At 46.2% G+C, this 12,430-nt stretch overlaps 1 protein-coding gene across 5 annotated transcripts in view; it reads left to right on the top strand.

Moving 5' to 3' along the window:
- Positions 1-12,417, top strand: part of SHLD1 (shieldin complex subunit 1) — a 42,932-nt gene extending 30,515 nt beyond the window's left edge. For 4 of the 5 annotated variants that reach the window (XR_004417474.1, XR_004417473.1, XR_004417475.1 and 1 more), the window contains exons 4-6: positions 2,913-8,156; positions 10,305-10,368; positions 12,389-12,417. Coding sequence is in view for 1 of the 5 variants with exons in the window: in XM_033056091.1 (XP_032911982.1) it covers positions 2,913-3,424 (512 nt within the window). In the remaining 4 variants the exon portion in view is untranslated. Of the gene's footprint in view, positions 1-2,912; positions 8,984-10,304; positions 10,369-12,388 lie in introns of those variants that run through there. The other variant, XM_033056091.1, reaches the window with a different exon arrangement.
- Positions 12,418-12,430: the final 13 nt, after the last annotated feature.

Below are 12,430 nucleotides of genomic sequence, written 5' to 3'. Positions count from 1 at the left end.
CGAAAGCGGCAGCGGGGCGGACGGCGAGCCCGGCGGCGGCAGCCCTGCCAGCCGGGCGAGCGAACGCGGCAGCGGGGCGGTGCTGACGGGAGAGGGGGGCCAGCGAGCCCGGCGGCGGCGGCAGCACCACCCGGCCAGCCCCGCCGAGCCGTGGCGCTGAGCTGGGCCACCCGGCCCCGTGGGCAACCATGAGCGGGCCGAGCCTTCCTGGCCCCGCCCCGAGCCAGTAAAGCCCGCTATGCCGCGATCCTCTTACTAATTGGCCAATTTGTGAAAGCTGCGCACGGATTCTCGCGACGAACGAAAGTGCGGCTAATATTCGGGGTGCGGCTTATCTATTGACAAAGACAGCAACATTGTCGAGGCACCGGGGGTGCGGCTTATAATCCGTGCGGCTTGTATTCGTGAAACTACTGTAACTTTTAGGCAGGAAAAGGTTTGGGTGTATTTTCAAACATCAGTCTTGGCACACAGTTTAGAATGTATTGGAGAATTGTCAGGAAAGCTGAGGAAAGGCACCAATTTGTGAGGTATAGATCTGTTCTGGGAATTCTGCATCCTACTTTTCATGCCATAGAATCATAGAATGCTAAGGAGTTGGAGTGGACCTTAAAGACCACGTAGTCCCAACCCCCCTGCCATGGACAGGGACATCCCCCCCAGATCAGGTTGCTCGAGGCCTTATCCAACCTGGCTTTGAACACTCCCAGGGCTGGGGCATCCAATCCTGTTGTCTACCTTGCCTTAAGAAGGCTTTGCTGGAAAAGTAATTCACTAAGAGGATAGAGCCTACTGTTGGGAAATAGAGATGCATAAATCTGAAGCAGTAACTGAAAGAAAACTGTTCTTGCAGTAATAATAATGGAATATGTTCTGACTAAGCAAACCCCAGAACATACCCCTGAGACACTTACTAGTCAGTTCTTGGGTGGGTTGTGCTTCAGCATAAGGATGCCAGCTTTATGGGCCGTACTGACCTTGGAATAAAATGCAGTAGAGTCTCTGAAGTTGGAAAAGACCTTTAAAATCATGGAGTCCAGCTATAAACCTCACACTGCTAAGTCCACCACTGAGCCATGTTCCCAAGTGCCACATATACATGTTGTTTAAACACCTCCAGAGATAGTGACTCAACCACTTCCCTGGGCAGCCTGTTCCAGTGTTTGACAACCCTTTTTGTGAAGAAATCTTTCCTAATGTCCAAACTAAGACAGTAGGAGAAAGGCAAAGCAGCATTGCTGAAGTCTCCCCTGACAACACAAAACCAACAGAATTTTTCTTTTCCCGAGTCATGCAGGCTTGGTATGTGTAGCTGGAGGCAGCTGCTGCTCTGTCACAAAATGTGGCTGTGAGCAGGAGGTAGCAAAAAGCCAGCACAACACAGGGGTCTGCAATTGCCCCAGGAGTCTGAGTCCAAGTGCCATTTGATTGAATTATCAGAGATGCATGAGGCTTCAGTTCTAATTTAGTATAGGCTGAGAGGTTACTAAGGAAAAATGGGCCTGTTCTCTGATCTGCTATTCTGATGCCATAACTCACTATTAAAAGAAGGCCACCAAGCTTTTCTTTGTACTGCATTGGACATTGCAAGGGGAGGGAAAGTTCTATTTAAAATTGCTTAATCAGAGATGAAGCGCAATTGAGAAGAAAGATCAAAGATAGGAAGTAGGGAGAGGAAGAAAGAGACGAGGTGTGTCAGCACAGGCAGCTGAATTTCATGTTAATGAATCTCTGCTTACGAAGGGAAAGATTGCTCTTTGTGTACCAGGAGAGAAAAACAACCTTCTGCCACCACACTGAGACTCCCTTTGAACATGGTCTCCTACCAAAATGAAGGACTGCACTCTGCTTTACATTTCACAGAATTAGAAAAGACCAAGCTATTTTCTGACTGCCTGCATCCTGCTTATGTAACTTGCTGATGACGGCTGTGCAACCTCTGGCTGAGCCCTGGAAAATTTCCTTGTTGGTGAGTCAGGTGCTTGGCAAATGGTCTGGTGCAGTGGGCTTGGAGATGAGATTGCAGTCAGAGGCACTACCTGGGTACCAGAGCCCAATTCAAGGTCTCTTCATGGAACTTCTTCCTCCTAGAAGCTTGCTGATCATCCTGGTCTTGTCATTGCCAAGTGTCCCTGTTGTGCTCTATTAATTAGTGCAAAGCATCCCCCTTGATTACTCTGTAGCAGGAGGAAACCATGGCCCTATTATCCAGAGATGTGGGTCAGCAGGGAAGGAGGAGAAGAGCTAGGCAAGAAGAAGTCCTTGGTCTTTGCATTAATTTTATCCATAAAAATTCCATCAGAGTGTGGGGAGAGTATTTAGTGCAGCAGGGCTGCAAAAGTGGGACTTCATGGGGAAGCACAGAGTCCCCCTTTGCAGTCCTCATTCTGAAACTCCATGCAGTCACCAGAACAGTGTTGGTTTAGAGGCTGTGAATCTGGCTGAAAGCTGCAGGTCAGGACTACACGTTGTGCTGTAGGAGTAAAATTGAGAACTATGAAAAGTAAGGATTAGACCCAGAGACAAGGAAAAACACTGAAACAGATGCAAAATTATCTCAGCTGCAAACCAGATTTCTTGTGGGTCAGCTGTCATCCCCAGGAGCAGCAGATTCCAATTTCCACTTCTTTGGAAGTGTGACTCAGAGGAGCCAGATCTGTACCACCAAGCAGGTCCAGTCTTGGTGGTACTACTGCAGTGTCAAGGCTGGGACAATTGTGAAGTCCCCAAATCAGCCCATCTTACACCAGTCTGTGCAGCAAGGCCGTATGGCAGCCCAGCTGTGTTCACAGCAGCACTTGGTTTGCTCATGCAGAGTCTGTTTGCCAGACTGCAGTGGGAGAGGGACAGAAAAAGACTTTGCCACAGGGATGGCTGGTGACTAATGAGTTTCATTGATCCTCTGCTTGCAGGAGAGAGCAATCCATCATCTGCAGCTCCTGCGGGCTGCTCTGCTGAAGGCTCTGAGGAAGCAAACGTGAGATGTTACCCAAAAGCAGGGCTGTGTGAGCCCTCTGAACCTAATGATGCTGTGCTCTCATGGGGGTATGAATGTGATGGTGCAGAAGATCCCAGCATCAGGGACTCTCTGGATGGCTTCTACAAAATGTATTGCAGAAAGCAGCCAGAGAGAAAGGATCCAACCTACGAGGCTGCCTCACAGTGTCTGTCACAGAAGATTTCTGAGCTGGAACAAAAGGGTGGAACAAAATATGTGTCACGTTGCCTGCAAATGGCACAGTTGGTCTTGAACAGAGATGGATGTAAGATCTTTCCAAACCACCCCCCTTCTGCTTGTTTTTCCAAGCCAGCTGAAGGAGAGGTCTTGTTGGAAAACAGGAGGACACCTGGACTCTCAGATGACATCCTGCAGTTCCTCTTGAAGCAAACACAGGCAGAACATAGCCCTGATGGGTCACACTAAAAGTGAGCAAGACACTGGTTTGTTTCTGTCATTGAAGCTTTGCTTTCACTCCACAAAGAGGTGACTTCCTTAGAAACACATTGTTCTCCAAGCACCACCTTAAGACTCTCCATGGAGGGGTTCACCCACACCAGACCTTGCACCTTGCTCTGAAGGGCAGAACTGCATAAGAATCATCCATAACTCCTTGGGATGTGTTGACTGATTGGGAGAGGTCATGCAGTGTTTGTTGCTGGGACTTCAAACATGATCATTTATACCTACCAGGCTTTTAAATTGGCCTGCATCCTTACCACAAGTTAACAATGGTCCAGCCCAAATTCAGCCCCTGGGTGGGCATGGCTGTCCAAGTGCTGTTGGCTGTAATAGACTGTTTGAATGACCTTGGCATGGTGTGTCCCAGCCCTACAGAGGGAAAGTTAAGATTTCATTGTGTACATTTGCCTCCACAGGGTGCCTGTTGGCTCTGTGTTTTTAGATATATAACCCCACAGTTCATGATTGCAATGCCAGGTGGGTTTTTCTGACAGAAAAAAGTGTGTGTGTATATGAGAAAGAGAAAATACAGCTCTGAGCATGTTCTCTGACAGTGCTTCTGTCCTGTTTGCCTCCCCACCATCGCCCCCCAAGAACCTTCAGTTCCTTTCTGACTTTCATGATGGTGCTAATGAGATCCCTGGGGGAATGTTCCCTTTAAAATGAAACGGATCTCTCTGAGCCCAAAGAGGCTGATGTCAGTCAGCAACAAAGCAGTGAACCCACACACAGCCACTTAAGGCTTCTCTCTCTCGGAAGCCTCCCGGCTTGGTGGCTTCTTTGTTGCTTTACTGCCTCAGCCAGGCAGATAAATGTCTTTGTGCATGTTTTCCACCCACTGATCTCTCCACTGAAAGAGCAGTTTGGTGTAGTGATGTTGTTTGCTGACAGGGGAGGCTGTTCTCCAGCGTGGGTGTGAGCAAGGAAGCACAGAATGCTAGAGGAAGGGATGTGTTCAAAATGACAGCAGATGGGCAGAGGAGAAAGAGAGAAAGGGTGGTTGGGGTCTCAAAGGTGAACATCACTGTGGTTACTCCAGTGCAACCACAGTGGTCGCACTAGTTTTGGTATTTGATATCCAGTGTTTACCAGCTCAGCTGCTGAGACCCCTCATCCACTCCACACTGGCCTGATCTCAGAGTGAGTGTTTATGTTCCTGCATGTCACATTCCCTGCTGCAGTCCCACATGGGGCTGCTATTCCTGCCTTATGCCCCTGGCAGATTGGCACAGCCGCTGTGCTCTGCAGGTGTTTCCAGCAAAGGCAATGGAAATTTGGCTGCTGCCTTCAGTCAGAGCAGGAGGAGGCCCAGCTGGCTGCAAGTTATGGCCAAAGTCTTAGGACTTAGTGTAATCTCTCTTTGCAAATAGATTTATATTGGAAGAGGTTTAGTTTCCTGTCCTTGAGTCATCGTGGAACCAATACATTTGGCTTTGTGGTGGTCCTTCTCAGTGTGTTGCTTGCTTGCTTTTATAGCAGAGGTCTTGTGCATGTGTTGGAGGGCACACAGAATATTGGAGCAGACCCTCAGCTGTTCCCCCAGCATTACTCGAGTTAAGGGTGCTAGGGGGGAAACAGGAGTTGAGGATGCAGCATCATTTCTGTAGTAGCAAACAAACCCACAGGTGCTTGTGTATCAAAATCCAGATGAAAGCATCCTGCTGGCAAAACTATAGAGAATGGTATTAGAGATGCAGATACAGCTGGAAAAAGCAAACATGTTCCTGAATGTGCTGTCAGTAATTACAGTAACATCACTGGCCCCTCTGCCAGCTCACAGTGCTTAACCCCCGTGGATCTCTCACAGCCATAGGGGCATTGGTATTGACAGATGTTGGGAGATACTGCTAAGGATGTACAGGGAAGGAATGTCTTCAGTGTGAATCAGATATTGTTGCTTTTAATTTTTGCCAGCATCTGTGCTGTTCCACACAGTTAAATTAGTTGCTGTGCAAAACCTCTTAACTGCCATTTTAAGGGAAATAGACTCCCATGAAGAAAGAGATGGAGAAATCAGAGGTCTGCATCTGAATCCCTTTAGTTGCTGTATTTGGTTTGTTGATGAATTGGTCAGTGCTTTAGGTGCTCTAAAACCATCTGGTCTCCTATTCAGACTTTTAAAAAATTATTTTAGGGGGAAAAAAGGGCCAAAGATGTGCAATTTCCACAAAGAAAGCTTGCAGAGCAGTAGGAAGTTCCTGCTCTTTCTCGTGCTGCTACTGATGTTTGAGACATCCCTACTGGGTTTTGATGGAAAAGAAGCTTGAAATGACAAAACAGAGAAAAGGTGGCTGCTGAAAGAGCATGAAGAGAGATACTAGCAGAGGAAAGTGTCAAACTGTTCAATTTTAAGGACCAACGTAGGCAGAACAGGCTGGATGCAGCTGAAAAATTTGGATTATGACTCATATCTACAAATCTTGGCTGGCATCTTGCAGAGGACACGGTAATGTCTGTGCTGCTGAAACATGCAGTCTTTTGAGAAGTTTGCACCCCTCAGAATCAGGAGAGCTGCAGCTCCTTCTGTGTACTGCTCACTTCCAGTGGATCATGGATGTGTCTATCCTTGGCTTCCTCAAGGTAAAAACACAGTCTTTTTTGCATGGCAAGTACAAGAGTAGTATGAAGCCATACAGAAATATCCCATGTTCTGTCCATTTCCCCCCAGCCTGTGCAATAATCCAAGACTGAGTTTATTCCTGAGAGTTGCTTTCCTCTCTCCCTGGCTTGCACTTGGCTTAGTTTTGACACTTCTGTGGTTTCAACTCACCCAATCTCCCCAATTTGTTGGCCTCCCCAGCACTGGTGGTTCTTACCTCTGCTTGCAAAGCCAGTTGCTGTCACCTCTCTTCATCCCCCTGTGTCTGGAGGCTGCTTTAGCAAAGGCATTTTGGGGCTTGCACTGCAGAACAAACCCAAGGGGGTTTTTCCCTTTTGTTTGTTCAAGGCTCACAGCTGAGGAGCAGCTCTTTGAGCCTAACTTAGGACAGCACCTGAAAATCTACACCACCTTTCAGGGCTCAGAGTTCCCACAAGATCCTCAAGCAAAGTGTGCAAGTGAAGTAGAAGATGGGGAATCAGTCCCGTAGGGCCAAAATTGATCTCCCATTGCCAAGCAGGAGGAACACAGGACGTGATGAGGACTTGACATGGCCCAGGGGTTTCCCTGCTGCACAGCCCAGATCCAAATCCCACCCAAGGTCTGTTAGAGGTGTGTGTGCTTTGGGTGGGGTGTTCTGCATCCCGAGTGCCTCAGAGGAGTGGCTGTACTGCTGCAGGCACTGAGCCCTGCCCTTGCACACAGCCACTGGAGTGGCCTCTAGGCTCAGCCTAGGACTAGGTCTGGCAGGATGAGAGTGCTGCCTGTATTCCCTTGCATAAATGCCTGATCCAAGCTCTTCTGTCATCCCTGCCGAATCCTGCTGCTGTTAAGTCATTCCTTCGGCTGGAGCTGCTCCAGGACGTTTGGTATCCATAGCCCCTCTGCTCCTTACTCTGACAGCGTTTTTATTTTCCCTCCCACACTGCTGCTGGTGGGAGGTGCTGATTCATGCCAGCGACCTACCCAGTCCTGGAGCCCAGAGGCAGCCAGGGAGAGCTGAGCTACTGCCACAGGTACCTGAGCAGACCTCAGTGAAGTGAATGGGGCTGTTTACATCAGCAGGGGATTTTCCCCCAGGAGTTTAAGGTGCTTTGGTATGCCTGGATATATCAGGACATATGGTTGTTAAAACTGGTATATGACAGGCAATATAAATGAGGCCATTTCATTTCTGAGCATTGGTGATTTTCTGTGGGGCATATGTTTTCCCACAACACAGAAGTTCATTTTAAAAATACCCTGTTCTGTAGGCTTTCCCTAATGACTGTTTTCCCCCTCACATTGATTAGGCAATAACATATGCCAGCATTTCTTCCTTAAAAGTAAAATCTGGCACATAGCACACAGAGTATGAAATAATAAGATGTGATTAAAGCAGTAGCTGGAGCTAACCAAAGCCAGAAAACTTGTGGCTGAAAGGTCAAACCTTTTTTTAAATTGCCTTTGCAATGGCCTGTTTGTTTGAGATGTTGGGACTTGGGAGGGAAAGTCTTGTAATGAAAGAGCAACCATCATAGAAAATTTCACCTTCAGTTTAAACCAAACTAACTTTCACTTGCATTGAGATGTAGGTTCTTGTAATGGGAAATGTCAGTCAGCCTTAGGGCAGGTATCCCTCTCCAGTGTTATCTGCATTGCTGTGAGATGAGCCAGGAATGGTGCTAAAACCAGCACCTCCCGGCCAGAGAAGCTGGATGATTCTGTAATTAAGGATATTGAGGTGGAATTGCTGTGCCCTGCAACACATTTCCAGTGTGACTTCCACCAGTTAGTTTTTTCTAAGTTGCCAGCAGCTTGTTTGGGGTATCTGAGAGCTTCAGAGAAAGAGTGAAAGGGCAGGGCATTTACACCCACGTCCCTAACAGCACTTCCCTGCAAAACCTTGCAATTAGAGGTTCAAACAATAACAGAGATTTTGCATCTGTGGTCCAGGCCCCCCTGTTTAAGAAGCGGCTCAGCACATGTTCTGTGAGGCCAGCTTGGTTTTGATCCTTGTTTTTGCATCTTCTCAGGTCTGACGGATCCCTGAGACAAGCTGAGCAGCACATGATGAACGTGTGAGAGCAGCAAGTCCCGTGGCTGGGTTCTGTCTCTGTGAGTGTTAATGCTACCTGCCTGGTGTTCAAGAAGAGACTGCTTGCATGTGAATTACTAGGAAAAAAATATTCTTCTGGGATGAGGAGACAGACTGCTATTTTGAGGGCTGGGGGAGTCTTTCCAAAAGCGGCAGTGAATTAGGCTGAAAATGCAGTGGACAAGTGTCAGACTGTCTCCTGTGCCACTTCCTCCTGTTCCCATTCCCACGGGGTGCCTCTGCAGCTGATTTTTCCCAAAGCTAGGACATGACATGCTGCAGGCTCAGTGTGCCTCACCTAAGTGCTGGCAAAGCCATCCACTGTGGCTTGCTCCTTCTCATTTCCAGGGGAGCAGAGTCCTCTTTCAGGGTCTCTTTTCCTGCTTTTCCTGTTTGGATCACCTTCCCATCATCAGAATTACTAGACAAATTTACACAGATGGAGCATCTTCCTGGTATTTTCCTTTCCTAAGACTGCCTTTAAGGTTAAGCCTTTTAAGCTTTTTTGATAAATATGCAGCATTTCACACAAAGGGCCTAAAAGTCCTAAAATTGGGGTATGCAAAAGAAAAAAGGATATTCTAAGGGGAACAGATGCTAGCACAATATCCTCGTGCATTTTGTAGGTTTTGCTCTCTCTTTCCTAGGCTTTTTTGCAATTCGGTTTTGTTCTTTGTGCCAGTGGTGATTCAAAAAAAGGTGATGGAAAATTTCTCAGGCGATTCCTTTTGCTGTGTGAATATTACTGTCATAAAATAGCACTGTGTTTTCAGTCTGCAATTATGTGCAAGGGCATAATTAGATGTTTTTTTCAGTACATACATTGTTCAGTAATAAAAAGTTTATTCTGAAATCATTACAGTCTGTTGCAGAAATCTATATGTTTTTGTCTTACAAAATGGAAATTTGCCCCTGAAATTTCCATGACACTATCAGCCACAGAACACTATTGTTCTTACCAAACAGAACCCTTGCTGAGAGTCAAAGTGCTATAAATATTTAAAGAAATTAATTACTGAATAAGCCAGAGTAGTACCCCAGTCTTTAAATATTAAATGGAACATACACAGTTGACAAAAAGCAGGCAGAAACACTGAATGGGGCAATTTAATGGCCTAAATGCAATTATTTGCAGTGCAAAGGCAACTGTTAAAGTAATTTTTGCTTAATGACAAGCCGTACTCAAAATACAAGGGCTTAAGTCCACACTTCACTTGCTGAAAGAAATTTCTGTCTTGTTTTATATTCTACTGCAGAGGCCCCAGAGTTCACCAAAGAGGTTAATTAACCAGTGCGAGTTAAAAAGAGCAGGGGGTATTGGCAGGGGTTGTTTCATGAAGGGCTTTCTTTGGGGCAGCACCTGGGTGTGCAGCTCAGCTGTGCCCAGCCTGGAGGGTGAGATTCTCCAGCCATTTCCAGCTGCTCTCTGGGCATCAATTGCCTGGGAACTCCAGTCCTGCAGTGATGCTAATCCTCCAAAAGCCAGCCCAGAGGGATGTGTTGGCAATTTTGGGCACTGTTCATTGTCCAGGACTCCTGGTCTGGTCAGGAGGGTGTTGGGGTGCTCTTACTTCCCCCCTTGTAGAAGAGGAGGCGCCCAGGGATGTGAAGGTTGTTTCTGTTGTCAGCAAGGCAATTTGGTGACAGCTGAGGCTGGGAGAAGGTTTAGTCATAGCCAAATTTGTAAAGCCGTGAGTAATCATGTCAGGGCTGCTTGTGCCCCTGCTCAAGGTCCAAAAGCTGCATTTTAGCTTGACAACCAATTCATCTGGAATGGTCAGTTTTGGAGTGCAGCGGATCATTTTCTGACAGACTATCAGGTGAGAAGTGGCAGCACAAAGAAATGAAAGCTTATGACTAAAAATGGTAGTGGTACCCACATTATTAGGCAAATTCCAGCTTTCTCTTCTGGATGTGCCTGTTGTTTCCCACCATTGTCATCTTTCCCATGAAGACATTTACCAGTGGAATTGCAGGAGCTAACTTGTTTTTCCTGCCTTGAAGAAAGCAGTACCAGCGAGTTGCTACTAGGGAAGGACCTAGGAAGTGGCACTTCATGCTAACTTCATGCAGTATGGAAAAATTGCCCCTAGGCCCCAAGTACAACATTTATTTAGTTATTTAATTATTTATCTATTTTATTACTTTGAACTTATTTTGTATTGCAGCATAATCAAGTTTTCTGCCACCTGATCTAACAAACTGAGAGAAGGATGATGGGGAGGAAGAGAGGTATGTGTGAGCAGCATATGGGAAAATGTTCTATGGAAAACCTGGGATGTTGGGGAAATGGTTTAAACTTGGTCATCCCTCTCTCACCTCTGTTTTGGGTTTGACTTTGTTTTGGGTTTGGTAGTTTCTTTGCTTTTGTTCTGTAGCCTGTGAGTGTATCCAGAAGCCCTGAGGATTTATATTAGGTAGCCCAAGGCTTTTTCCAGAAGACCACAGCAGGGTCTGTGCATGTATTTTTCATATCACTTAACAGTTACGACATGCCTTGTAGGCTTATTTTAAACCTCTTTTCAGTTTGGCTGTATAATATTTGGCCTCATTTCTGTGGAATAGATACATCACTGGAAAACAGGAGCTAGAAGGATTCTGAAGACATGAGGGTTACAAGTGAAGAAAATTTGCTTTTTTTTTTTAAAGAAGGCTAAGAAAGACAATTCAAGAAGCATTGGACTGAACTTTTAAGGTTCTCAAGCAAAAGCACCCTGTAAATTCTTTGGATTTTTTAATGAAGAAAGCATTTTGACTAAAGACTAGAAGTCAGTTTCTAGCAGCTGTTTCTGCACTGCCTAAAAGCAGGTGGCATGAACAAAACCCCACAGTGTGAGGTGCTATATAAATACAGAAAAGCTAAAAAAAAGATATTTGCCCATGCTACAGAAATCACCCATCTGTACCACACAGGGTCTCTTCGGTGCAGCTCAGTTTGCACTGATACCATGTGCTAAGGTCACAAGTGGTGACGGTCACATTCCACTTTTGTGGAAGAATGATCCAAAAATTTATCAGCTGTGCAGCTCCATCTTCCCTTACGTTGCCATGATCACTGCATATGACAAGGTTTCTGAAAGGATTTTGGTTCTGCTAGTGAAACTGGATAAATGGTGGCCTTTAGGTGCAGTTGTCTTTCTCCAGACCCATCCTCTTAGCATGTCCTCAATGAAAGAGATGAGTTTTTTCATTAAATGGGCTGCAGTATTTTAATGCCATGAAAACTAATTGACATCCAAGAATGAAGATAATCCCCACTAGCATATCTCATTAGAAGAGCAATCCTCATATTCCTCATGCAGTTTCCTCTCAATTTAAAAGGAGCTCAGGCCCAGAAATTTGCTTGTCATCCTTTGAAGTTCCAGCTTCTAGCATGAGCCAAATGTGTAATTTTTTAAAGCGTTTGTGTTTGAGAGAATCCCACAGGATAAATACTGTTTATTCATAGAGCAATAGATTGTCACAACATTGTGAGGCGTGGATGTCACTGCAATCAGAGTACTGACACAGCTGAGAAAGGAGGTTGGGGTGTGCCACTCACAGCTGATCAAATGAAATGTGCCTTTGCCTGCAGTAATCCTGATTTAGTGCAGTCACAGCTCTCTCCTGATCTGCAGAGAAACTCACCCAACTGATACCTGGCTGTAAAAGTCCATGTGAAGTGACACTGCTTTGAAAATACAGGCTGACTTGATTAGCTGTGGGCAAGATGCTTGGATGCTCTGGTTTTCCAGTGCTGCAGAAAAGTCTGTGGGATCCTGTTTTGGAATGTGACCCTGAAGACAGAGTTGGATATCCTCCAGCCAGTTCTGTCCCTACTCCTGTCAGGGACCTCCTGCAACACTTGAAAATCTTTGTAACCTCGAATCTGAAGGTGTGAAGGTGCTCCCATGTAGACCCTATGTAACTGATGGCAAAACATATATACCTGCAGAAGCAGGGAACACATAAAAGGCAAATGTTTCACTTAAAATTCTTTCTCGTGAGCAGCTGAAGAGGTTGAGGCCAGGCTAAATCCTCACACAGACAGGGGAGGACCTGGCCTTGGAGTCAGGGAAGTTTGTCAGTCTTTTGAAACAGGCTCTTGACTTTCCAAAACCAAAGCTGGAGATTTCCAAAGAAGCATCTGCCTGGTGGATATGGGGCTGGCATATCAAGTACAGGAACAGCGTGCAGCGGGGGGAGATGGGGAGATGCTGCAGATAGTTTGTCTTCCATGGTGACCAGGTGACTGGGTTCTGTTATTTTGCAGAAATTATAACTGAATGCAGATTGAACAAGATGTCTGGCTTTG

The sequence above is a fragment of the Catharus ustulatus genome, chromosome 3, assembly GCF_009819885.2.
Source record: "Catharus ustulatus isolate bCatUst1 chromosome 3, bCatUst1.pri.v2, whole genome shotgun sequence".
In the NCBI taxonomy this organism is placed as follows: Eukaryota; Metazoa; Chordata; class Aves; order Passeriformes; family Turdidae; genus Catharus; species Catharus ustulatus.
This window is presented reverse-complemented; position numbering and strand designations above follow the sequence as displayed.